Source organism: Falco rusticolus, chromosome 9 (assembly GCF_015220075.1).
Source record: "Falco rusticolus isolate bFalRus1 chromosome 9, bFalRus1.pri, whole genome shotgun sequence".
NCBI classification, from domain to species: Eukaryota; Metazoa; Chordata; class Aves; order Falconiformes; family Falconidae; genus Falco; species Falco rusticolus.
The window spans coordinates 49,376,894-49,404,751 of record NC_051195.1 but is presented as its reverse complement, the minus strand read 5'-3'; the positions used below and the strand labels follow the sequence as shown (position 1 = coordinate 49,404,751).

Below are 27,858 nucleotides of genomic sequence, written 5' to 3'. Positions count from 1 at the left end.
AAGGATTGGGTCAGTCAACAACATTAATTTTATGGTGCATTAGTATTACAGCTCTTCTTCCTTCCAGCTTCATATTTGGAAGCAAATCTTCAGGCTGCGAGGAAGTGAAGATGCATCAGACCAAGCAGCAAACTCAGAGCAGCTGACCATGTTCCCTCCTAGTCCTCTTCTAAGCCTGAAGTATTTCAGAAAAGAGAAATCTCCTCGCATGCACACACATAATCCAGGAATCCTTTAGCTGCTCAAACTGCAGCAATGCCACCCAACTGATTTACCGGGGGGGGGGGGGGGGGGGGGGGGGAAGGAAAAAGGTACCATCAATTGAACAGGGAGGGATTTAAGGGAGAAGAACTTTGCTGCCCAAGTTCACTTTCCTCCAGCACACCAAAGCTGTCTTTGAGACTCCTTTTTGAAAAAGATACTGTAATTTATTGATAAGCAGCAGACAGGACTTTTGCTCAATTTTATCTGAAAGCAAGCCACTCCAACACATTGGTCCTGTATCAACTCACAAGCAGAAATGTTGCAGTTCACTGAATCACTAGCAAACTTTTGTGTGCAGCATCTGGTAAGTCTTTGGTAATTCCCCATTTAAGTACTGATTTTACACAGCCCTACAAGCCCGAGAGAACTAATGGGATTACAACACTGGTAACATAACTCATAACTCCCCCTGTGCCAGCAACACTAAAACAACAAGAAAGTCAAGTAGCCTCCAACATCAACATGACCGCTGTGGTCCATGGTCACCCTGCTCTACACATAAAAGCCACCATGGCTGTTAACTAAACATTTAATTTTAAATGGAAAAAAATAATCCAGCTACAGGCATAGCCTCTGCATTACTTCAGCAAACAGCTCTGAGCACAGAAATTGCAACAGTTGCAAGGGAATCTTTTGAATTTCTCTGTTCACCAAACATGACTTAATATGGGGTCCGTGGGCATCCCCGCTCGTCTAGCGGCTTTATGAGGATATAGTCATGACAGTGATTCAGACATCTAAAAATAAAGCCCTGCAGGCACAAGTATGTGTGCGCACTACCTGAGTCACTCCAGGCTGTAGGGAGCACGCAAGCCAAAGCTAATTCGTTTCATTCACGCTGCTGCCATGGCTGAGCAAAAAGCCTTGTCACTGAGCTCAGCTTAAACTTTATCTCCCCTCCTCTCGTTTTACTCAAGCACATTTAGACTCCTTCCACACTGAAAAACCTTTGCTAGGCTTGGGTTTCAGTCATACGGCTGTCAGCTTTGAAACTCAGACCTGAAAGATTATAACCCGATGTTGCTGAAGCTGTTTATCCATCTCCAAGGTGATGGAATGTCGTCACTGGCACTCTGCAAGGATGGCAAGCAGAAACGCATTATTTTAGATGCTTTAGGGAAAAGCCTAACTGCTCACAACCTGCCTACAGGTTCAACAGCTGAAAAACAAGGTTGTAAATGACAGTCTTGACTTTGCCTTGGCCCTCCAGCACCAGTTTCAAATGGGAAAAACTCAGCCCTCTTTCATCCTTGGAGAATAACCTCAGCTCTCATTCATTAGAAGATGGAAAAAAAAAAAAAAAAAAAAAAAAAAAAAAGAAAAGCTGGCTCGGATCTGCCTGACACAATTTCCAGTTGCTTTGGACATTACTAATTATAGTCATCTTTATTTCTGACCTCTGATTACAGACTCTTTGCACATCCAGTCTGAATTGCAAAGCTAACCCCTCTTTTCTAGTAGGCTTGGGAAGAACCTTATCCCCTGCCCAAAAGCCACTGCCCACAATCATTGGAGCTGAGCACAAGAAATAAGATCAAAACATGGAAAGCATTTGCTTAAACATGCTCAATTTTATTTCCTTCTTTAGCAAGTGCCGTAGATTAAGGGCAACAGTCCAGGTGAGAATGTGATGTAAGCTCTGTTCCATGCATGTTAGGAGATGAGCTAACTGCTCTGCAAGGAAGCCTCATTTCTCACTGTTCTGACTAGCACTGTATCCTCAGGGCTCAGATGCTGAAAAGCAGATACTTGGTTCAGTAAGATTAAACATGCCTGCACAACTTCAGTGCACCATGCTGGGGGCTCACATCTCTGCAAGAGAAAGAAAAATGAATTTCAGGAACCAGGCCAGTACTATCTCCTAGAGGCACTGCAATACCAGTGTAAACTTCCCTAATATTGCTTACTCAATAAAACAAGGCATCACAGGAGGGCTATGCAAATCACTAAACTTTGAAGTACTACCATACTGTTGCCCCAAAGGGCCAGCTCTCTATCTCCACATACAGACAAGCCTGTGTGCAAAGTGATACAGCAGCGCTGCAGGTGTGAAATTTCTGATGTAATCAGGTCAGAAGCTGCTTTTCCATTATTGTTGTGCTGCTCGCGTCAAGGGTTAAGGAGCTGCAGGCCATACCCTCAATTCCATACCCTATTCTATACCTGATAGGATCTGCAACCAAACCATCACTTTTATTGCCTGCCTGCAGGCAGTAGGAAATTTTAGTCTTCTATAAGCACAATTTGAAACATCAGTGCCTCCAGCAAGGGGAAACTGAGATGTTAATTGAACCGAGCAGCCCAGGAGGGAGCTACGTCTTTGTGAGCTGCAGGATCATCTGGGGATGTAGCACATCCCTAGACCATCGTGGCAGGAAACGTGAGGTAGCTCATGGAGTCCAAGTGGGATGTCTACCTTTCACTCTACTGCATATAAACATTAAAAGTTACTTTAGCAGTAAACAATTATTTGTGACAACTTTCCAACTTATCCTGTCACCTCATGCCTGAATTAAAATCTCCTGGTTAGATCGCTCTTACAGACAACAGGTTTCAAGAAGACGGCATACTGCTACAAACACCTGCAGTTCTCCCCAATCTTTTCAGCAAATCCTGACTTTAAAACAAACAATAATGAACTTCTACAGAAGCAAACGCTGGCAGATGTGTACAAATGTCTGCAGAAACACAAAGAGAATCTGAAGGAATCCATGCCACCAGTAGTACGGAAACAGTCACTAGATTCTACTTGTTAACGCTGAAGAAAAAGCAGCTATTCCCTAGCTATTTCAGAATATTATGTAGCTTAATGCTACAAGCCTAATGACAAGTTTGGAAACCTACTTAACAAGGGGATAGCTGAGTTCAATTTCTTTGGAGCTAAATTCTTTGCTAGTATGCCGTGTTATTTCTTATATCACCCTGGCTATCTGTGTTTAAACAGTTACTGTTATCTTTAATGGAAATTACCAAAAGTGGGCCCTACAAAGAATCCATTTCTATTTTTTAATGAGCTTCCAGTCTACTGATACAGGAAGCTGGCCTGCATTTCAAGAAGAAACACCTTCAAGGCTAACTTACAACGGGGTGATAACTACAGGGAACGATGCTGAGACTCTGTTTTACCAAAACCAAAGTTGAACCTTATCTCAGCATCTCTTTACAATCTTGCTGAAACAATTCCTTTATCACCGAATAAATCTTGGTGAATTAACAGCTACTTGAGTGCTGTTTTTACGAACAGCCCCTTCCCTTATCATATCGTATCCCATCAGTTTTCAAAAGTGAGACACTGCCCAGGAGCCACCCCTGGTACCAGGGAGGTACAGGGTGCCACACAGACGCAGTCAAAAATCATGATCCACCGATCCACTCCATGAAAGAAAGCATGCTTGAAAGCCCAGCGCACAGATTATGTGGCAGAGAGAACCTTAGGATTCTATAAATAAGAAATAATTTTGTACAGTATTTATATTTAATTTGGTTTTGACAAAGCTGCAAAACCACAACTGCCAAAGCTATTTAAGTTGCTGCAACACAATATACAATCGTGTGGCTATCCTGCCATCCAGACCTGAAAGGTGAATCAATAATAATTTCAGCTTGTGGTACGTTGAGCAATACTTTGGGAGCTGAGGAGGTCCATTTGGAAAACAGCAGCTACTCTGTCACAAGAAACTTCAGCTCCATGAGGCCCCAGGACACGCGGTGCGGGTTTTGCAGCCCCGGGCGGGCTGTGGGTCGGGTCGGGCGATGCTCCATCATGCCCAGGGAGCACTGACTTCGGTCAGGCTAAGCCCAGCGCTTTGTCAAAGCTTCAGTGTGATTAACTTTACGCTCTTTCACTCTGAAAGACGTTCAATAACTTACTGGTTTCTGCAGCAGATTTAGTATGTCATAGCAGTTGGGTTACAGAAAGACAGAAAAAGATGTTTATAAAAATACCTTTGGTGCCATTATTAGAAGAGTAAATACCTCCTAGACCTTGTGTGCTTTAATATTTAATATTATGGTAATGCACAACCACCCTGCCCAAGCTCCATCCCGGTTGGATTTTGAGTCTTCAGCTGGGTCCAGCCAACGAGTCAATAAATTACACTGCAGTAAAGCAACAAGAAACACTGTAAACCATCTTTCAGCTAATAAAGAACCACCTATAACATTACAAACACAGAACTGACTTTGTACATATGATCCACATTTACTATTTTGCAGCATAAGAAGCACCTAGTACTAAGCTTTGTGGCAGCCTAGTAAAAACCATAGCTTTGTAATTGCTATTTAATACCACATGAGCTAAAAAATACTTAGACCTGAGAGATTAGGGGTCTGAGACTCTGCAATAACAAAAAACAAAACCCAAACAAACAGACTGGTAGCCTCACAGCCCTTTCTATTTTCTATACTGTTATCTGCAATATCCTGGCAAGTGGGGTGGGTGGGGAAGAAGAAAAGGAGATGGGGTGCTGCTCAGCAGAAATACCTGTGTGTTGTGGGAGAGGGCTGAGAGGAGCTGAACGTGCCGCCATTGACTGCAGGGCCTCAGCAACATCTGCTCCCCAGCAGCAGCACTCTCCCACGAAGCCCTGCACAGCTTCACAAGGAGACTTCCAATCTGAGCTTGGACTTCATTTGTTTTAGCATGTGTTTGGGGGAAACTTCCCTTTCCTTTCTGCACCGTTTACAAATTTACACAATAAACTCAATTTGCCTCCTTCCCCAAACAAACAAATAAATTTTTCCTTTTTTCTCCTCTGTGTACTCATGAACTCTACTCTGAAGCTCAGCAAACAAACTCTCAGCTACAACCTACTTCTAAAGTGCTGATTTCTATAGAAGAATCACAGCTGGAAGATATCTCTCCTGCTTCATTTTTGGCAACTCTGCAGTCAGAAAAGTCTGAATACACTAAGTGTGCCATCATTCTTCATTAGCCTGAAAACCGGCTACGTATCTATTGCAGAGAGTGCAAAACTGGAAGATGTCTCAAACAAATCTTGGAAAAGGCATTTGATTTGGGACAACTTGCTTCATTAAAATGTGTTGAGAGTCCCGAGTTCCTCTGCAGAAGGCTCTTACAGTCTATATGACTTTATTCAATACCATTTCAATGTCTACCCTGATATTACACTGAAGCCATAGGTACAAAACCACCATAACAGCTTGATTGCTGCTATTTGACAAAAACCCACTATATATAGCAGTCACAAACTGAACCTGCTCACATGGACACTTTGAAAGATGCCCCTCACAGAAGACATTTCCAACAGAGATTCAAACCACTTTTGCAATATAATTAAAAAAAAAAACAAACAACAAAACAAAACAGAAAACACTTCAATACTTCAAGTACAGTCAAGTTAATTTGCCGTTTGTTGGCAGAGAACCGAGCAGAAGAGCTGAGCTGGTTTTCTGGCATCTGTACGGATCTACACTTTCAGGGAGATTGCTTGAAACTACAACACACCAGTAGTTATCATGATAAAACATACCAACATTCAAAGCCACAAGAACATTATAGCTCAGACTTTATAATGACAAGGCTTTTCCAACCAGGAAAGTTAATTCAAATCAAGGTGAAGGTTGGAAACATGCACGTTGTTCCCTATTAACTCCCCACACCGTTTTACTTTGGAATAAGACTGTCTACTTTCGAAATGGATTTAGCTAATTAGAAGCCAAATTGGCAGTAAAGGGTGATATTTAGGGAGAATTCTCATATATATGGGAAGCTGTTTCTCAATGATAAAAAGATAAAGTCTATCTTTGACAAACAGGAGTAGATGACAAACCTCCAAGGAGATTTTTCTTGTAGGAACGCTCCCTACAATCCAGCAGCCTGTTCTCAAAATTGTTTGCGTATATTTCTTCTTTCCCAGTTGGTAGGAGTGATTTTATTTTGTCATTTTTATTTATTTAAAGGATATTCCTGCGGTACAATAAGGAATCAGGAAATTAGAGGAACTAAACCTGTTCCTCCAACAACACAAACCCAACATTTCCCATTGTAAAGCAGAAATTCCTGTTTTGTGCTCTACTGTTAAGAATCGGGTCTGCATTTGCAAAACAACTCAACAAAGAAGTGCCAGCTCCACTGAAACACTTTGTCATTCACAAACCCAGTGGAAGGGAAGTCAACTGGAGGCTTAGCAGCAAAGCTCTAGGCTTATATTTAGACAATAGTCTAAATAAAACCTAACCTAGCACCAAAGGGGCACCTAGTTTTTACATACAAATTTGCAGAATGTTTCTTTTGCCCCATTAATGTCAAAACTGCCATCTCAGTGCCTCTGAAATGACTGTGTGATGGTTTTTCATTTTACACAGCCAGAAGTTCATGGCACAAATGGATAAGAGGTGGGGATTCAGAGCAAGTGATACTTGCCACCAGTCACATAAAAAGCTAATGCAGAACAGACAAGACCATGTCAGTATGGGTGGAGGACCTACCTGGATGATGGCAGCTCAATTCTTGATGTCACTGTGAGTGGCATTAAAGGACAAACGGACTAACTGTGATCCTGAAGCCATGTAATATTCCTGTAATTGGCTTGAAACACACTGCCAGTCAACAGGCAGCAGACAGTAAACAGTTTTGGCAAAGCTGTCCAAGCAATAATCAGGTTACTGTGAAAGAAACAGCCAATGTTCACAGCAAAGGACCCAGCTCACCATCCCTATTAAGCTCTCCAGATGTAACAGTACGAATGCTTACAGTTGCTTTCAACATTTCAAACCAAGAAACCACTCCCTCATATTCTTAATTACCTCCCACAGCAAGACAGACGGAGATTTGGAGTGTCCATAAATTCTTACTAGTAGAGAAATCATCCCATTAATTTTCTAACATTAACTCTACCAAGCTTATTTTATAAAATTACTAGCCAAACCAGAGGCCAATAATGAGATGATCTATTTGGAAATAATATTTTTCTTGGAGGGAAAAAAGAAACATCATTTTCATCTACAATACCCATAAATCACTTTATTTACAGACTACAGCTCAGGGACTCTGGGCCAGTCTAGTGACAGGATTTCTTTTCTATTTGCACCATGTCAGCATCTGCTCTCTTCATGTGAAAACAGAAAGCTGCCCAAGGACATTATAGCACTTTCACACCCTGAACCACCCACATCCCAAAGAGCCTGCCTAGTTCAGTTAATTATAAGCACACTGTGTTTTGCATTTCCTACCATTTTAGTATTGAAAGTGTTTAGGTGAATATATGGTAACACTGACTGCCAGAGCAGCTCTTGTTCAAACAAACATAAGCCACTTCTTTATTTGAAAAGCTGAAGTCAAATGCTCCAAAGCCCCTTTCAGAAAGTGATCATGTGGCAAAACGACGGGCATACAAGGTGAACACCGGTAAATACAGTCAGAAGCACGTCCTCCTCACCCTAGACATGTTCAATTATACTGTGGTAGACATGGATTTTTAAAGGATTTTCACACGCCTAAGGAGCCAAATCTGGCAGTGATTATTATTTTTTAATGTAAATAAACATTTTACGCCTGTGTATACATAGTGCTGTTAAAGAGAAGCTCTGACCGTGCTGAATTACTGTATCAAGAAACAATTATCTCCAAGGTAAAAAGGTAACAGTCAAGTATGAGAAAAATCACAACAGGAAGAAGAGAAATGATATTCCAGATGAGAGCAAACGACACTGCTTTCAAAGCATGCTAGGGGCTATACAGAGCCCACTTACTGCAGATAAGAATTCAGATTGAATTTTGGAGGTCTAATCTGAAATACAGAGAGTTGCAATATTCCTGGGGGTAGACAGCTCCAGAGAGCACAAGCGTTACAGGAAGAGGCTTCTTTTACCAAATTACCATCACTCTTCCTTGACTTCACGTCTTCTGGTTGCGTATTAAAACAACAATCTTGTATTATCTTAACCTCAGCCTATCATTTTGCCTCCACAGAAGCACAGGCCAGAAAGGGAATTCCAGATTCAAACCTATTCTCTTGCTGGATCATAAAAATCACGTTGTAACTGTAGCACATAAATCGCCACCCACTGGGACCTGATGCAAAACAAGGAAAATCAAAACAAGGAAACCAACCAAACAAGGAAAATCCTTAAACAAAGAAGGAAAATCTTTGAAATCATCAGTCTATCCACTTCAGTGCTATTAATTCATAATGATCTTGATTCTTATAGCTAGTTCTAAATCTTCAACAAAGTACATGTCTTTTTATTTTAAAAATATGACCTGCATTTGAATTTCTGAGTAAGAGCACAGATGTACACAACGCTTTGCATGTTAAATATGTGGCTTTATAGCAGCTTAAATTTCACACGTGCCCATCTTTTCAATGGCAAATCTGTTCTGACATTGCTTATTGTTACAGGATCTAAAAAATACGGAGGCACAGAGAGCGCCTAACATGCGAGTTTTGATAGCAAACAGGCTATCTACGGAGAGGCTCAACAGACAGAGGAGGAAAAAAGAGGCCGATCAGTCATCAGTCAGACTCTTTTTAATCAGGTTGAAACGCTTTGCTGCGAGTAGAGGGGGGTTCAATCTCTCCAATCCACATTCCCATCACTCATGCTGCTTTCTTAATTAGCAGCAAGTGGACAACAGCTGTCAGTAGCCTGGAGGCCAGAAAGTTATCAGCAAAAAGGGGCACGTGTTAAGGAGAGAGACATGGGGGGAGCCACAGAACGGAACGGGTCTCTCAAATACACGAGTGGTCAATGCACGCAAGAGATGAAATGGCACACCAACACATGGCCTTGCACACTGACACTGAGAGGATGCTTTTCCTGCTGGCTTTAGTCTGGTTCTTTTAAAATATGACTAATTGCAATTGAGGGGTTTTTTTTAGTATTCCCATAACAGGAACATTTAAACTGAGAATAGAAGGAAATGGGAAGGCCATCCTAATGTCTCGATGAAAATACATGGGGGTCAGTTCAAAGGCACGGTGTAATAAAGTCTTCAAGATTGTTCCTGAGGTTTTAAGCATGAAAGTTGAAGCACAGGAGAGAGGGGGGAGAAAAGGTGTTTTACTTAAATAGCAGAGAGAAAAACTTCAGCAGATGATACAAACTTAATCAGAGGCAACTAGAACACATAACCTCAAACAGCACGGAAGAATTCTACTCAGTCATTATTTGTATATTAAATCCTACGAGCCCAAGTCAATGGTTATGACTTATTCCACCACATATTAGACTAATGTGGATCAGAAATAAATTCCTGTCCTAAAGACGTGGTCAAGCCATGTGCTTATCTGACAACACAACTCCCTGACTCTCTGGATGATCACAAGTCTCCGATTGATCATGAAATAAAATAATTGCTTCCCTGCTGGATGTACTGATTACTGTTATTTGTGGCTATGGGAGAACTCAGTGCAACTCTAAGTAATAAACGTATTATTAAAGTTTCCCACTGCCCATTTGTTAATGAAAAACTGCCATCACCCTAACTTCAGCTTTTTCAAAAAAGCCAGGCTTCTTTCAAATTTGGCTTTAATCTACACAGAAAGCATAGATTTGGAGCAGTTTTCTGAGGCCTGTCTGGCAGGCTGCAGTTCTGCTGGTTCTAAATATATAGCAGCTTTCTGAGCTTGAATCTACACAAGGGGAGCTGGGCTGAAGATGGAAGCGTTTCCCCAAGCTGCCAGTAGACTAGCAACACATCTAAAAACCCTCATCAAATTAAGTGTTTAATTACAACTCAGACTTTAAGACTCTGGAAATTAGGATAATCTTCTGGGAAATTTATTAGTCTCCCACAAAAGAAATTGCAACATACAAGCCGAAAAAGCACAGGACTTGGGAGACTGTTAGTCCATCAAATCACACCTTGTACTAGATTCCTCATCCTAATTCCCAGAGAACAGGAGGCGAGATCCACAACTTCGTTTCAGATCCTTGAGCCTCTGTGAAAGATTAGGATCAACACAACCAGGAGGCTAAAGCATGAGCAGTACTCTCATGTAAGAAGCTGAGAAATGTTGGTTGAGAAGAGTTGATGGAAAGCTACCAGTGCATGGACCTTCTCACACTTCACTTGATGAACGTACCAGAGGCAGGGCCACAGAGGGCACTGCCTGGAGAAGGTCTCAACATAGCCATTTGCACAGTTACCTAAATTTTGCCAGCAAATCATGGCTACAGCCTTGCCGGCCTGCTCTGTTCCTCTAGGTGGCATGCTCTGTGCACACAACATTACCTGCACCCTCTCACAAATGGAGAGGCACCACCACTATGCAAGACTATGTCTTCCGCTCCCACTACCTCCTGAAATCTCAAACACGAACTAACAACCCGCTCACTGGCTATACAGCCCCGGTGGTAAACTGAAAAGCCCACAGAAGCTTATGGAAAAGCAGACATCATAAGATCAAACCAACAAGTTAAATCATACCAGTAAATGAAACAAGGGCAGGAGCTGTACTCTGTATTCTCACGGCACTTTCCATCACCCCTCATCATGAAGTCAAAAGTACAGCATAAATGCTTGCATAAAGCTCTAAAAATGTAAAGCTCTAGATAAAGACTAAGTATGACACATTTTCCTTTTTGATTCATGAAATTACAGCATCAAGGGAAACTGAATCTTGTTCTCAAAATAAGCTGGAACGTCCCACGTTCCCCATCGCTACCACCCTCATGAGCCACGGCCTGAGGACCACATTCAGCAGCAAACCAAGCTCTACTGCTTGGGCAAGATGTGTATGTTTGTTCCTTTGCTGTGACATACGTACCACTATTTGCTGGCACATCCTTACACATCTCCAGGACAACCCTGCTGAATCAGAACCTTGTGACACAGGCTCTTAGACAGAACGCACTACAAGCAACATGAGTGCACGCATGAAAAAAATGGTAAACTAAGAGAAACAAAGGGCAGCGAGAGGTGATAAAGAAGAAATCATATCCTGGTATCAAAGACAACAAGCAACAACACCAAATACAGAGTTCAAACGTAGAAGGAAAAGAGGTAACTGAACCTGGGTTGGAAGTATCTCAGAAGCTGAGCTAGGAAACTATCACAGTGGGTTCACTTGTGTCATACGTCAGCTATAGGTGAGGGGGTTTTCCCCTTCAGCAGCTTATCTCTGCATACTCAGCTTCCAGCCAGGTTCATATTCGGAGCACAGCACTTCTTGCATACTCCTTTTTTTTTTTTTCTTGTGAGCCAAAGGTCAGCAGATCTGCTAGAGCCACCTGTACTCAGGAAGAGCCCACCGGAGCCCAGCACCTCCTCCACTGCCTGCAGCTGGCACTGATCAGAGGGTTTTGGAGCAAAATAATAATTTCTTTTTCCAGAAATTGTTAACTACAGAAATTCACTGAAATGTCATTAATTCAAAGCAAATTTTTTGGTGGAAAGCTATGGAAATATATTTATCAGTCTTGACAAAAGTCAGCTCTGTGATTAAAAACAGACTGTAACAAAAAGTCCCAACGCGCTGATTAGAGACCTCAGGACCAGGAGCTGACGGCATTTCAAGTGTGTGCTCTGTCTAATACGGGCCTTGGTAGAAACCCAGTCTAAGCAACACTGGTGGCACAATGCTAGGAAATGCTAAAAGCCGCAGAGCCAGCTGAGATCCCTACTTACAGAGCCAGAACCTGCTACATCAACTCAACATGGTATAAATCAAATAAATTTGTACCCTGGAGCAAGAGTTTGGGGAGTGTCCAGACAAGCCTTTACAAATATTAACTAGCCTGAAGTTAAAATACCTCTCTGTAAACTATCCTACAGATTTTGATACCTTAAGAACCAGAAAGTTTTTCCAATGTAAAATTCTAAGCAACTGAAAATATGAAAGCAGTTCTTGATACAGCTTAGCCACACTTTGGTGCCAATCATTTAAGCTTGCGCTGCTTTCTACTGATATTAAGGCTTTCACAAGATTTTTCATATGGCTTACTCATAATGAACAGCTGCTCTGGCAACTGCTGGAGTCAGCATGTACTTCCTGCCTTGAAAAAAGTCATCAATATATCTCAGTACAGAAAATCATACTCTCTTTAAAACAATTCATGATAGGGTTTAGATATCAACTGGCCACATGCCACCGACACTCCCTTAAACAATGGTTACACCCTCTATACAGCTAAAAATGAAATAGCTGAAAGGGAAGACGTTTTGTACAAGTTCCCAGGGTAAAACACATCTAAGAAGCACTGGTCTGGGGCTGACATTGTTCTACTAAAAGAATAAATATCTGAGTCCAAACTGTATTTCCTTCACCACCTTCCCAGCCTCGCACAAGAAGAAAATCCATCCGAGCCTTCCTTTTACACTTCTGGTGCGCTCTAACAGAGCAAAATCCCAGCCTTTTCTAAAACTGTTAAATAAATTAGAAGTGCTGCGGATTATGATTTACCCTTTTGTTAACATCGCTCGTAGCACCAGTGAGACTGCCAGCTGAGAAGAGGTCTGAAACTCTTTCCATGTTGACTTTACGCTGAATTCAAATGTTGAGTGATCTGCCTGTACAGCGAGTCCTCAACCACAGAGAACCCCTCGTGTAGCAATGCCACTTACAATGCCACCACAGTGGGACAGGCTGTCAGGACAAACACCATTGTATTAATTGCATCTGTTGATTAACCAGCCCAAGAACAGCCTTGTTTCAATCATAGGCTTTATAAGACAGTACTGAAATGTTACTGTAAGTGTTGAGATGGATGAGTCAACAGATAAAATACAAAAGCATTTGTAAGGAGTCTCTCACTGGAGTAATTTGATAAGCTGCACTGCTACACAAAATGATGGTCTTTATTGACATAGCTTGCTCATACAGTCCTTAACTTGGTTTTATGTTTCAGTCTTGTTTTTTGCAAGCTTTCCAGGCAGAGCTAGGCAAACACACATGTACTGTTACCTTTGCAAAGGTGAAAGACGGGTAAAGACAAGTAAACCAAGCTGAAAATAATTGAAAAAGTCGTATTAGATGCTAATCCTCACTTCGGGAGTTTACAATGGCTCTTCTCTGTATTTTGGAAGCTTTCCTTGACCTTGCGGAGTGAAACCCCTTTCAAACCACCAGGTAAATATAACACTGGGGGCTTGGGGGCCAGACCAATGCAGGAAGCACTGGCCACACACCTCCAGCAAGCCTCTCCTCCCATTCTTACTCAGCTGAAATGATCGCTGCAATGCCATGTAAGGTCAGCAGATTTAGGTTACTGGAAGAATGACATTTTAAACCTGCTGTCTCTCTCATCCAAAACCATCTGCAATTCATCTTTTCAGGCTGAGATTATTCACTCTGGGGGAATTATCCACTAATCAGTTTTAATCTCCAAACTAGGTCCTCACAGTTGCAGCTAGTCAAGAGCTCAGTCTGGTGGAGATCTGGTTCCCTCTGCTCCTGCCGGAGGCCACGGTAATACAGAACAGTCTCCCACGGGCTTTAAAATACATTTGATGGCAACTCCATGACAACAGGCAGGTCTACGCTAAGGAAACTGGCACCAATTTAGCAGCCAACTCTGCCAGCGAAGGAACAGAGGCACTAAGCAAGGCTTCAAGTTATAAATCGCCTTCACTGGGCTGGGCCTTAGTTCTTTACTTCTTCCTGCAGAGGGAACTGCTCCATGTGGTTTTGCCCCACCATGATTTTCTGGGGTAGGATAAAAACTAATCAAAACCAGAATGCACAACAGGAAAAGGAGATAAGGACTCCAGTATTCCCCCCAAAATACATGTGCACAGAAAGAGGTCAGCACTGACTTTTGGCTCTTAAGCACACTTGCTCACTAGCCTGGCTGACATTCTGTTCAATATTTGTCACAGTCAAGCGTGAAACTCAAGAGAAGCGTGTGGTTAAGTGAGTCAGTACCCTGGGTTCTGCAAGTCCTTCTCCCCTGCTTATTATAGCTGATCCTTTTGCTACAGCCCTGCCCGGTTCCAGCAAAGCATTTCATAACGACTGCTCATCTGCTATAAAAACAGTTCATTCACTCGCCCATACTACGTACCAGCATGAAATTCATTTATATCTCCATCTCTCAGAGCAGACAGCTCTGTCCTGCAGGGGCTTCAGAGTAAGGTGTGCCCTTCACTTGCAAATATGATGCAAATAAAACCCAAAATCCAGACACAGAATGCCTCCTGCATTCACCCAGAAGCCAAGGCAATTACTGCAAAACTTGCAGTTTGCATCAGTAAACACAGCAACATAATAATTTTCGTTTACCTAATTTTCAATTTTGAGGGCCTATGCAAAACCAAAAACCAAACCAAACCAAACTCACCTGGATTTCTCCTGACAAGCACATTGTTGAACTGGTCAAAAATCCTATTTTACCCCCTGCAAAAGAGAAATTCTGGAGATTCTTCTGTTGGTATGATTCAGGATAAAGGGCTGTCTACAGCTGTACAAGTAAGAATGTTTTGGGAAAGAGAGATGTTTTTAATTCCCTCCAGTCCATTTAATAAAATCTAAACATCATAGCTTAAAATAATCCTGACTGACAAAGCAGGCCTTCCTATCCAATACAGTATAACAATGTACTGTATCAAAACTATTCTCTACCCTCTCCTTGGGTAGAGGATAGAGGTAGCAGAGATGGAGAAAAAGAAACCATTTACACAGAAGAGCAGAAACCTCTCTACCCAGACCCATTTGTTTTACTCTGCAAGTATTGACAGATGAGTAATGAAAACTCTGCTGCAGACACAGGCTCCTCTTCAAGGCAGCATCAGTTAATAAACCACAACCACAGCTGCAAAAATATTAAGGAATTTAACTAAATGACTCCTTCAAGGGCACAGGATTGCAGGAGGAGCCAGTTTTTGTGCTTTGTTATCATCCCAAAGGTTAAGATCGTAGTGTGCAGCACCAACACAAACCAGTGTTACTTTTCTGGATGTAAGAGCTTTGAATAACAATTTCGTTAAATGTATCCTACTGAGTACTAGTATTTTTAGCATGCTTTTTTTCTCCATTATAATATTTGAAACTTAGTACACCATGTTGCCAAAGCTTTTAGATGTGAAGTACCTCATCTGAGAAGTATTAAATGATAAAAATGAACGAAAATAATAGCAATACCAAAACCCACAGCCTGTTAACTCTCCCCACAGGACAAGCCACAGCACTGGTGACATTGCCAAGAATGGTGTTTTGCACGAGTTACCGACTTTGGATGCCAGACGCAGATCAGGACCTTGATCAACAGCCATGTTAACAGCACATGCACCCTGGGAATGATTTCAGAACCAGTTATGCTTTCACTTGATGGGGGAATATTTTTTTGGATATTGCCAGTGGAGCTCCAACGGACTGGATGACCAACAGCTGTAACCTTAGATGCTATTATTTATACCAGCCCCAAATACTTACAACTTCAGAAGTTTCAAAACAGTGATGCAAGCGATCAACAACCTTTCAACACCATTTTTGTTGTTACTAACAGTCTTACACACCTTGTTGCCAGAGACTTTCAGGATTTATAGACAAACTCATTTGCCCAGCTGCCACAAACAATCCCTCAGATGTTTCCTTTGTTTTGCCTTCTCTGTCAGGTTAACTTCAGCCGGAACAAAAAATGTAAAATACAAATTCAGGTGGTAAACCTGAAAACAGATAACTACAGTCAACTGCCAGGTAAGCATTTTTTCCTTACGCATATAGTAAAAACCCACAACAACTCCAGCAACCCCAGGCAACGACGCTGGTTGTGCCAATGTCTGGTCTGAACGATGGTTTTGATCCCTTGAACCTTGGCGCTCCCCAGGCTGCCAGCCAAATGGAAGCTCAGAGCTCTCCTGTGTATCACTTGCGGTATACCTGATGTCTCCAGGGAGCCCTAAAAGTATTACAGTGAAATGTACACCTCAGATTTGAGGTCTAATGAACAAGGCTGTAATTCAGGGTAAAACCTAAGAGTAAGAACTGCCAATGCATATTTAAAGAATTTATACAAGTGCTTTCACCCAAGACAGACAGAAGCAAAACCATCTTTGTTTAAAGACTACCTAGAAATATACAGTCAGTCACGAGAAGCAAATTCTCTCTTTGCATGCTTTTTAAGGGTTTATTTGCTCTGCTGTTTTTACCAGGATACTTTGGCTTTTAAGAGCAACCCACCCCTCACTGCCCTCGATTGGCTCCTCTGAGCTGTCCCCAGAAGACACACATACTTGCTTTTTTCCAAAGGATTTTGCTCCTCAGCATTCCCTGTTCCAGGCCAACCAGTTCACAATTCAAGTAGTCTTTGTTCTAGCAGCAAAGGAAAAGCTTTTTTTATCAGTGTTTTTACCTTTCAGCCTGACGCCAAGTCATCAGCTGATGGAACGCAATACCTCATGTCTCCCTGGGCTGTGCAGCACAAGGGAAAGCAAAGAAATTCAACTTTAAAAGGTCTAGCGTCTGTTTCTTCTTTGGGAACTAACAGCAAATTAGATAAAAAATTCTGCCAGCTCACAGACCTGCCACTAGCAACGGGGTTAATATTAAGTGAGCTCTTGCAGGCATCCCCTTTGTGGTACATAAGGTTCTTTCACTAGTTCTCAGCAGTGACTTGGACATGAGATGGGATTTTGTTGGAGGCAAGGAGCCTTCTAACCCTGGTTTTGTCGCTGGAGAGTCAGGCGGTCTGAGGGGTGAACACCACCGCCAAACAGCACATTTGCTTTAGTGCTGCAAGGAACAGCCATGCCAAAGCAAGGATGGCAGTGAAAAAAAGGTCTTCCGCAGCTCTGCCTCAAGCACAGATGCAGCAAGCCGTTTGCTAAATCAATGCATTCAGCTTCACATAACAACAGTTCAAGCAATACCTAAAATCTCTTCGAACAGCTTTCCAACAGGACAAAAACCTGCCTGAGGCTGGGACCCATCTCCCCCAAACGTAGCTGGGTGAACGTTAGGTGTTAGGGTCTACGCTAGTCAGTCACCACAGGCTTTTCCTATTGTCTCTGCTGAAAGACGGGCATTTCCAAACCAATATAACCAGTATTAAATCCTTTTGACAACTGCTGGAATCCATGAGGGACTAGAAATTATTAGAACAAAAATTATATGTAAATAAAGAATATATTACATTTTCTATATGCAAAATTGTATCTATTTCAGTATAGGTGCAATTTTGACCCAGCTTCACAAAATTGACTAATTCTGGGCAAGGATATTCTCAAATCACCATAAATCTCTCTTTTATGAATTTATCTTACCTTGGTAGATTGAGAGGCAAAAGCTTAAATGACACCATCAGTTTTTAACTAACACAAGTGGGCTGGTGAAGAAATGAAGTTTCTAGGCAATAAAGGATTTATATCTGTTCATTCTTAGATCCTGCCCATACGTGAAGGCTGTTGCATCAATTAATCCAGTTGAGGTTAAACTAGTGTAGCTCACTGCACTTTTTTCTCATATTTTTTCAAAATACAGTCAGATTTATCTCACGTCTGTGAATTTTACAGTGCAGGATAAACTAATGAGACAAGTTTAGACAAAATGCCTATGCAACTGAATAAGCACAAGATCGTAACCTTAGTTAAATCATCAAACAGCAAACATTACCCAGGTCTTATTTCAAAAGTCATCTTCTATGAGCAGTAAAACTAGTGAAACACTATCTAATCCGCTTCCAACAGAAGAAAACTAGCTTCCTCACGTCTCCCTTGGCACCCCCTCTGTAGAAGCAGCACCATGTGTGTTAGCAATTCTGAAATGACACACGTACTAGTTGACACTGGATTGCCAAACAAAGTATGGGACAGCTCCATCTTCCCTTTTGCCGTAACGCAGGCGCTATTTTGGTGCCTCTGTTTTACTCAGTCTTCTCCAGAAAACATGCAGAAATTTAAACACATTTTAGCATTGATTCCTCTCCAAAGGTTGACTGAAATTGGCCAATAGGTCAAGAGTTCTAGCAGAGGATGGATGAGCCATCACTATTTCCTTATGAAAAGATGCTACAGATTAAGTAAGAGAGGTACTGACATAAGAATCAAGCTTAGTTCCGAGCAGGCACACCAAGTTATGCATCAGGACTCAGTGGGTCTTTAAAGGGATGCTGTACAGCTGAACATCACAAAAATGGCCATATTTGAGAGAGCCAGCTCACTGTAAACAATGTACTTTATCATTCCCTATATTAACTAAAACATGTTAACAGGGTGGTTCTACAGCTTTCACAAATGTTTCTTCTGTAAACTACAACAGACCAGGCTGACAGAGCAGGAGACAGAAGTGCCACCACTTCCAGTGACAAAAAGCGAACAGCTATTCACAGAGCAAACAGAAAAACTAAGCTGAAAACAAGAGAAATTTGCCACCTCAGTTTCTGTCAGGTACATTCTCCCAGATATTGCTCATACAGAGAAAAGATTTTTTTTTAAAAAAAGTCATGTGACTTTCAGATGCATAATGGTTTTGGGTACTGCAAATTTCTCCCATATAGTAGCTCTGGCAAAGCAATTCCAAGCAGTAAAAGAGTAAACTCAACCCCTGCACCACTCTTACCATGCTCCATCAAAAATCTGGCATCAGACTTAACATATGATTTCACGTGACCTTTGCAAGGATACTTATACAGACAAACCACCTCCTGCGCGAGCCAATACACTAAATTTTCTGTAAGTCTCTGTAAATTCATAGATGAGCTCTACTAAACCTATTGATAGACCTCCCTAGCTCCTTAAACCTATTATTCTTGGATATAACTCAGTTTAAAGCTTCTTCTAATTAGAAAAGCAGAAAACAGACACTTAAAAAAATTACTATGGAAAAAATATATCCAAACAGGGATATTTAATTTCTTCGTATATCAAAGTTGCAGCATATATCACTCCCAACAATGAAATGCAAGACTTAACTGTTAAGCAAAACGTGGATGGGAACCATCCGCACTTTATCTCCCAACACTCAAATTGACAAACTTAAGGTAATACAGCTAGAGCACAAAATGAAAGGATAATCTATCACCCAAGGAAAATCGTGTTTTAAAGAGTATTGCCCTGCTAACTGAAGCCCACTGTCAGACAGATTCACTGAGCACTGCTATCTAGAATTGATTGGAATGTACTATACAACCAGAACTAAAATATTGATTTCCCTGGGTGCCCTTCATTACATGATGTTTGGTTCGTAAAGGAAACTTTCTAAATATGGAACTAATTCCTGAAGCTACTTCACCACTCTTGGGCAGTATGGATAGGCCAGATTGGTAGACTGGGAAGCACAATAAAAACATCAAAAGGCAGGGGATAGAACAAGTCATGCTGTACGTTGTGAACACACTCCTTTTGCTCCCATTTTAATTATTAAAGACTACCCGCAAACTACAGTTTAACAGATGCAGAACTACATAGTCAGTCTCTTGGTAAAATCTGATGAAGGTTTAATCAACCAACCAAGCTGCTGCACCCACTTAGTCCAGCTTTACCAGCTATGGGTAACTTTGATTTTAACCTCTACTGATTTTTTTTCCTTTCTTTCCAGAAGTCTAAAAAGAAAATTCTCATCTATTTTCTTTCAAAACCCAAGATTTTTGTACATGTGAGGGACGAAATTAAAGATCTTGTTTAGAATATAAATGGGACTGCTTCAGTGAATATGTTAAGTTCGCAACAAAGGGCATCCCCACAGGAAGCCTTCAGAGAGAAAGAATGAGAGCATGCGAGTGCCAGCAAGCGTTAACCTTCCTCCCTCAGCAGAATGAATTAATATTTCTTTAGAGGCACTCATGGCCACACCAAGATGTTAACTTGAATCACGAAATGCACAGTATTTTCATGATAGCAGAAAAGCTCTACACAAAGCAGCAGAGATCATCACCCAGGTAAAGTAATATAATGCAAATCATGCATTTGCTTAATTCAAAGAGCCTCAGCCCCATAATTAAGAAATCTCCGGGTGCCATCCATGCTCAGTCGACCCTCTCAGTGGCATAAAAGGGGAACCAAAAGAAAGAAACATGAAACCAAAGTGCTAGCCAACGCTTAGAAAATCCACATAGCTCTCGGCAATTCTCAAGTCTTTTAGATTACTCTCCTAAATATGGTAAAATAGAAAGCAAGTGTAGGAGAACCGATTCTCCCAAATACTGTCAATATCTTATCACCCTCAACACTAAGTGAACGCTCTGATACAGACCATCTTATTCTTAAACTTGTTTCTATTCACTTCTTCCTTGCTTTCAACATGAAAACATTATCTTACAAACTCCACAGAACGTGAGCTATGGTAGCAACTAAAACAGCAAACGGATTTCACATCAAAAGACTGTTTCAAAGCTGAAGAGCTTTAACTGAAATATGAAATGCAAATAAACACAGTATATATAAAAATAAAAAAAAATGCAAAATAAAAATAATCTCATCCATCGACTTTCTCAGGTTACTTCACAGAATACGTGGGGACATCATTTCTCCTTCACATAGATAAAATTGTTTGCTCTATCAGTATCAACATCACGCACCACAAGAAGAGATCGGAGATGTATTTTTAAGGAGGGATGCTACAGGTCAGGTAATACAGCTGCAAATTTGTCAGGCTGCAGTAACGTGAATAGCAGAATTGCAGAACATTCTTTTGGCAGCACGTCCCAACCTGCAGGATTCCTGCAGCTTTTCCGGATGGCTGAAATTCATCTTATTTCTCTTTGCCTTGGAACAGACTTCCGTGAAAGCTGCCGGGAGCCTCCCCCTTGCCTACTTTCCCTTTTTGTCATCAGTCTGCCCTTTTCCTATCTGCTCTACTTGCACGCTACTTAGCCCACCATTGCCTCCTCTTCTAACATCTGTGGGTTGGGCATCCTCTCACTTCTTTTCTGGTCTTCCCAACCATTCCATCAGCTTCTCCAATTGTGTCCCTTTTTCCTTCTCTGGCCACCTTTTCATACACCTCACAGTTCTGGGGCTGCAAATTCAAACTTGCAAAGGTGAATAAATCTAGTTTTCCTCCTCTAATCTCTACTAAAGCACTGAAAATGACACACTCCATTACTATCCCCTCATCCCATTATGTTCTACAGCATTTCTCAGCTGAACACCATGAAAGCCAAGCTTTGGTTATTTAGACAAAATTGACAAGTAACAAAGCCAATATTCTTGCAACAGCTAGGTGATTTTAATACTCCTTCCATGTCGCTTCCGTGACAATGGCTGAATCCTAGTGTTAATAAAGAAAAAAAGACAGATGTAACACCAAAGAATTTCCCAAATATTCAGACACTTACAGCATAATAAGTTTTAATTAATTGAATCACATATTTGAGAGGCTGAAGGATCCCTCTCCACGCGCAGGTTCTTGTCCAGATAAGGTAAAGTCGCCACAGGAAGAATAAAGGCTGGAAGGATTCATTTCAGTGCTAAGCAACAGGACACAGAGGTCAACAGCTCTGCAAAGTGGCAGAAGACCCCAAAACTCCAGATCTCTAATTTCAGCAGAAAAATGTTGGGATGGAAAATGGAACAAGTTATATCTTCTGCACGTATCCAAACTATGCAAAATGACAGGTGTGGTGAGCAGGAGAGAGGAAGGCGGCTATTAAATCATCTTACTTGTAGGTCTGACATGTCATTTGTTGTTTCCAATATACTACATAGTTTCTGAAGCAAGCCTAGCACGAAGACAGGAGATGCTATCTATTGTCTTACCTTTGCTGGGGTACAAGGATCTTCCAAATTTGATGCTATGGCAACAAACAATCCCAGCTACCACCTCTCAGTAGCTCAGCTGAGAACTACCTAGACATCTCCTGTAACGCACATAATGACCGAGTGCTTGAATCAAATCTGATCAGCCATCAAATGCCTCTGCCAAGGAAAGGTGTAACATCTCTCTAGTTTCTATAAAATGAATTCTAGAAAGTTAACACTTCATGTTGCTCCACCTGCAATTAAAATGCTGTAAGCTTCCGAATCAAATGCTCTCCTTTCAAAAGAATTCGTAAGGCAACAGCAAGGTTCATTTTGCCAATTCTGTCCACAGGCTTTCAACTTTGGAATAAATAAGGTGTTAATGTATTTTTTTTTTCCTAAAAGACCCACATTATTTGCATCAGCATCTATCTGCATCTATAGATAGAACTATTCAGATATCAGCTGAGGTGTCAACTACAATTCAAAACTTGCAAAATGATGAACAAAACCCTAAGGAAACATGAAAAAGTAGTTACAGGTTGATTCCCTTCCCTATAAACAAATACCCAGGTTTCTTCCACTCATGCAATATATTGCAACAAGCCATGCTAACAGCCTACAAGTCCCTTAAAAACAGGAAATATTCTCTGCAAGTGAGGCAACAGACCTAGATGAGGGACATTTGACTGACAGCGAACTTCCACTCATCTCTCTGCTTGCCAGGAGGTTAGCAAGAGCCAGTAAGAGTTACCACCACATAAAAATCACACCAATAGATATATTTAGTCATTGCGGTTCAAGGAAAACGACTGCTTGCACTGAAAATAAATTTAGCAATTGTTTCCAGTTTCTGCTTTTTCACTGACTAAGGCACAACCCAGCTGCTTCACATTCCAGTAGGCTTCAGCTGTCTTTTTTTCTCCCCTCTTTGTCCACTTCCTTCTTACAACTGCTATGACCATCTCAATCTTGCAGCAGTTATCCCACAGGCTACATTTCTGAACACTCCGGTCTTGAAGCTATACAACGGAACACCTGTCAAGCCTACAATGACTTATAAAAAAATGCAAAATTCTGCTCTTTGTGCCACTTTGCAGGAAACTAAATAATGCTCATCTTGTGCCTGTATTTTGCCTCTACACAAAACCAGACTGAATTGTTGATGCTTTTTAAACAAGTTACGATAGAACATACATGCAATGTCACTATCCCAGTAGCATGCAGCAATGAATGCAGTAGGTGCTAAAAGCCCAAGTAAAGAAGAATTGGAACTGAATTGCCTTTAGGGTTGTGAGGTGAGTCTTTAGAACAGAGTTTAATTGTCAGATCCCTGGACAAGACATTTCAGAGACAGTTTTTACTTTGTTTGAAAACCTCCAGTAGAGCAGCACTTATACTGGTCACCTGCAAAACTTCTAATTTGAAAGCCCTCACACTGAAAAGCACGGTACAGTGGTGAATACACATCTCAACCGAGAAAGAGTTCTCCCTAGTAACTCACCTAAGCATAACTTAAGACAAAGGGAAACTGCATAAAACTCTACAGGTGTAAAAAATATGCAGGATGATTTCCATAGAATGATCCAAGAGATGATGACAGTTCAAAATATATCCTCCCCAAAAATGAGATCCCCAGGAAACTTCACATTAATAGAAAAACATGTGTCTGATGCACAATTCAGAATCACGTAACTTGGCATGGAGGACACTGGACAAACATTAATTCCGATAAAATGGGAATAATCTGGCCTCCTGAATTGTTTCTTCTGTTTTGCCATTTTCCTTAAGGACAGAGTTCTCCTGGGATTACCTGTAGATGTTTATACCACCAATACTACAGGATGAGACTTCAGAGGTAAATTTGTTTATCAGGCAAATGTTTATGAGTAAAAAGTGAAGACAACAGCGTTTTCAGTCTGCATGGAATAAATATATTCAGTTGAGTCCTGAGCAGAATAGAGATAACTGACTGCACTCCAGGTAGCTAACACTTGAAACAGTTATCTCAAACAACCTTTAGCAGACAGCTATTTAAAAAGCAAGCTTACAAGGGATATGAAAACGCTGCAAGAAATTACAAGATTAAGATTGAAAACATCAAGTAGAATAAATCTTCAAAGTATGGCACCCATATGTTCTTTGGTTTTAATAAAGGGCATTCTTGAACAGACCTGCTTCATGGAAGACCTTTTGTTTTAGACCTGATGGTGTCTAACTGCTCCCTTATTGTCCCTGAACGATGCAGAATAGTTCAATTCCCTGGAGCACCTAATCCATCAGGTAAATAAATACAGGAACTCACATATTGCCATGGTAACAGGAAACCCAGGCAGAACCCGCGACCTTCTCCACTCTTTCTTGACATCCTTATTTTGGATTTTAGATCAAAACTGTAAGACTAACTAGCATGAGAGCAAAAATTTTCTGAAAGTGAAGACAAAGAGTCACAGTTCTAGAGTAAAAAAACACCAACACTGGATGTCATTCCTTCTCTTCAAGTCTATGCCTGTCCTGCTTTGAAAAAGTATTTGGAAGTCTTCTGGCTGGAGCGAACAAAACAGGGGGTCTTATACTAGTGAAAACAAAATACACCGTCTTATTCTTTATTTACCAGATGGCTCCTCTTCACTCCAAAGCAGTGCTCTGAATTGCTCTACAGTGACCCTTCTGTTGATTAAACAACAGTACTGAGAGGCTCCGGAGGGAGCCTTGTCCGCTCTTCCTTGGTTGACAGTATGGTAGCTGTTATCTCTAATCATTTATTATTGTTTTTTATGAAGTGTCAACAAGGTGTTTCATTTAAGGACCCAGGGAGCAGATGTATGCAAGATCTCTAGGGATCTCACCCTATAAGGTAACACTTTTTTTTTCCCCAGCAGCCTGACTAGGCAGACCTAAGAGTTCAAACCAAAGCCCAAGCTCATTCCAAGGTCTGTCAGGATGGCTTGTCATCAGGCAATACCCTATTTTATTTACAGCATAATGGGGTTTGCATGTATTTCCGTTCCCATTAGAACAAAACAAATTCAAATGTACACAAATACGCAGACCTTAGACCTCACCGCATTTGTCATGACTCTGCACCCTTTGTTCTGCTACCGTATATATTTTGACAAATACTATCCCAGAATTATTGCGGTATTACAGACTATGTTTATTTGGTGATGCTGTTAACCACACTGTGTCAATCAGAAGTTCAAATACTCAGAAACAAGTGATCAAGACTGTACTGCACTGGAACAGCTGGCTTCTAGCCCTCCTTCCCTCCCTGCCCCCGTCTCTTCTCCTCCAGTTTACATTTGGACTAGATTTTATTTTTTTTAAACACCCTTCCTAAAGAAACGAAGGTAAAAGCAGTTGAAAGAGGACAGTCTCCCAGATTTACAGTTTCTGTCATTCAGCAAATCATCACTACGATACACGCCCACTAGAAAGAATGCCTCTGCATCAAGGCTTCACCCATTGCATCTTCAAAACTGTACAGTTATACAGCACTGACCTGGGGACGTATCCTGCATGATGTCTTGAGTTCTTCAATGGGAGTTCAGTGTGTTGCAAGGCCGGGTCTCTAGGTTGCGCAGCGTATGCTTTTTGTATGGTATTTTTGGCCTTTCTGTTCTATTGTTTATGGAACCGCGCTGCGTTTGTGTGTGTCTACAGAGTCATCTTCCCGCGTTTGAACTCTTCACGCTGCTTCGCTGGTGTGGAGTTATATTTACTATTCTCACAGGGTTATTTACTGCACGCGAATAAACAAAATGTGATCACTTATTTATACATCTGTAATTACTGTCTACAGCACTATCAGCATTTACTAAAATCCCAAGCCAAATTCACCTCTAGCATAAACAAGTGGCAATTATTTTAGAGTTGGCCCCACATCTGTATATGCTGCTAGCACCTTCCTTACTCAGTTACCCGCTTCCCGGACAAACAGTTGCAGCGATACACCAGTAAGCATTGAAAAGACATAGCCAGAATCTCAAAGCAAAGCGTTATGTTGCGATACTGTGTAAGGGATCGTGCACCAGATTAACCTATGATATTTCTGGAATAACATTTGTCCCATGATGCGATGCACACTTGTTAGACAGTAACTCAGCGCTAAGAGCTGGAAACATGCCTACATACTGCACTGAAAGCCGGCTGCCAGGCAGCCAGTCTGCTTCTCCCTGGAGGCTGCTCCAGAACCCATGTCACGGGAGAACAGATCTGTATACAGCGCAGCACAGAAGCCAGAACAAACCGGGATGGAATGATCAAACCCAGAAAGCACTGCTGCCAACTTGACTCCTTTGAAACAGGAATCTTTCCTCAATCGGTGGCCACTGTCCTGGAAAGCCTGAATGCATCCCGACTCAGAGTGCTACCCTGTGCTCCCCAGTAGGGAACTGCCTAGCTTCTTACAACGAAAACCACAAAAACAGCGTTGATTTTTCCCTGCTAATGAAAGGCAACATAATTAAACTAACTTCACTGCTTGATTTGCAAAGCACTAACTGAATCTTAAACGTCCTACTCCCGCTACACGGCAAAACAGGGGCAATTCAAGCATCTAAAGTGACAACTGAGAACCAGACACGACTCCAGAAGCACAGAGAGACAATATGATCTGTGCTCGAGCGATTCCTGGTGAAAGCAGCTCCCCCGGCTCTGGCTCCAGGTGAGCACCCCAGGCAGAGGGGAGAGCTTGGCAGGAGCAGGGAAAACCGAGCACGTTCCCTCTGACATTTGCCCGCGGCCTCATCTGTCCCGGTCCTGCCCAAACGCCAGAAGAGGAAAGTTGGAGAAGTTGTAATTCATCGATGCGTGTAGGCCCCAAAGCGTTGCAGCGCCCCGGCTTTGCTGATGCTTCGCTACAGGGGAAGAACGGCTGGGGTGCGGGCAAATAGATTAAAAATAAAAATAAAATAAAAAAAAAGGGAGGGGAGGGGAGCCGCTGGAGCAGGAGGAAAAAGCGGAGGAAGAGACAAAAAGCCCGAGCCAGCCGGCGGCCGGGCAGCGCAGGAGCGGCCGCGGGCAGCGCGGAGCCCCGGGCACAGCATCCCCCCGCCGCGCCTTCGGCCGCGCCGCCTGACAGGAGCCCCGCGCCGGCCCGGGCCGCCTCCCGCCCGCCGCGGGGGCCCTGCCCGCCGCCCCCGGCCCCGCCGGGCCACGCCAGGCCCCGGCCGGCAGCTCCGGCACAGCCCCGGCGGGCCGCGGTGGCGGCGGGGCGGCGCTGAGAGGCGGGCGGCGAGCGCGGCCGCCCCGCCGGGCTCCCCCCGGCCTCCCGGCCCCGCTCACCTGCTTTCTCGATCTTGCCGGACATGTCGGAGCCGGGCTGAGGCGCTCGGGGCCCGGCCGCACAGGTAGGCGGCTGCGAGCGGCCGCGGCGCGGAGCTGCCAGCCGCCGCCGCCTGCTGCCGGGCCGGCCGGCCGCGATCCGCGAGAGGCGCTGCGGCGGCGGCCTGTGGGGCTCGGCGGCGGCGGCGGCGCCGGCAGCGCCCGCCCCCCTGCCCGCTCCGTGCGCTGCGCTGCGCTCCGCCGCGCCGGGCCGCGAGGGGAAGAGGCGGCCCGGGGCTCCCGCCGCACACGCACACGCGCCGCCCCGGGCCGCAGCGCCGCCTGCCGGCCGCGCCGGGCACCCGCCGCCACAGCCCGCCGGGCGGGGCCGGCAGCGGGCGGGCAGGGCGGCGGGCGGCGCCCCGGGCGGCGGGCAGGGACCCCCGGGGCGCCGGCAGGGGCCGCCGGTTTCCTGAGGGAAACCCTCGGCCTGGCCCCCGGAGCGGGGCCCGGGAAGCCGCGCGGCCCCGAGCGGCGGTGGCGGGGACGCTCGGCACCGGCTGCGGGCCCAGCCCCTGGGCCCGGGGCCTGCAGCGAGGGGCTGGGGGCGGCCCTAGGGGCGGCCCGGGGGCAGCCCTGGGCCCTGGGGGCTCTGCCTCCCCGGTGCCCGCCTCCGTCCGCGGCTTCGCGGGGGGGCCGGGAGCGCCGGTGGGCCGCTCCGGCCCGGCCTGTCCCTCCCGGGGGTCCGCAGC

The 27,858-nt window shown here is 43.3% G+C and overlaps 1 protein-coding gene across 7 annotated transcripts in view; it reads right to left on the bottom strand.

Annotated features, from left to right (window-relative positions):
* The window catches only part of RAPGEF1 (Rap guanine nucleotide exchange factor 1), a 92,063-nt gene extending 64,659 nt beyond the window's left edge, over positions 1 to 27,404 (bottom strand). For 6 of the 7 annotated variants that reach the window (XM_037399561.1, XM_037399564.1, XM_037399562.1 and 3 more), the window contains exon 1: positions 27,128 to 27,404. In XM_037399561.1, coding sequence (XP_037255458.1) covers positions 27,128 to 27,152 — 25 coding nt within the window. In that variant the 5' untranslated portion in view covers positions 27,153 to 27,404. Of the gene's footprint in view, positions 1 to 25,343; positions 25,584 to 27,127 lie in introns of all 7 variants that reach the window. The other variant, XM_037399563.1, reaches the window with a different exon arrangement.
* Between the last annotated feature and the right edge of the window lie 454 nt (positions 27,405 to 27,858).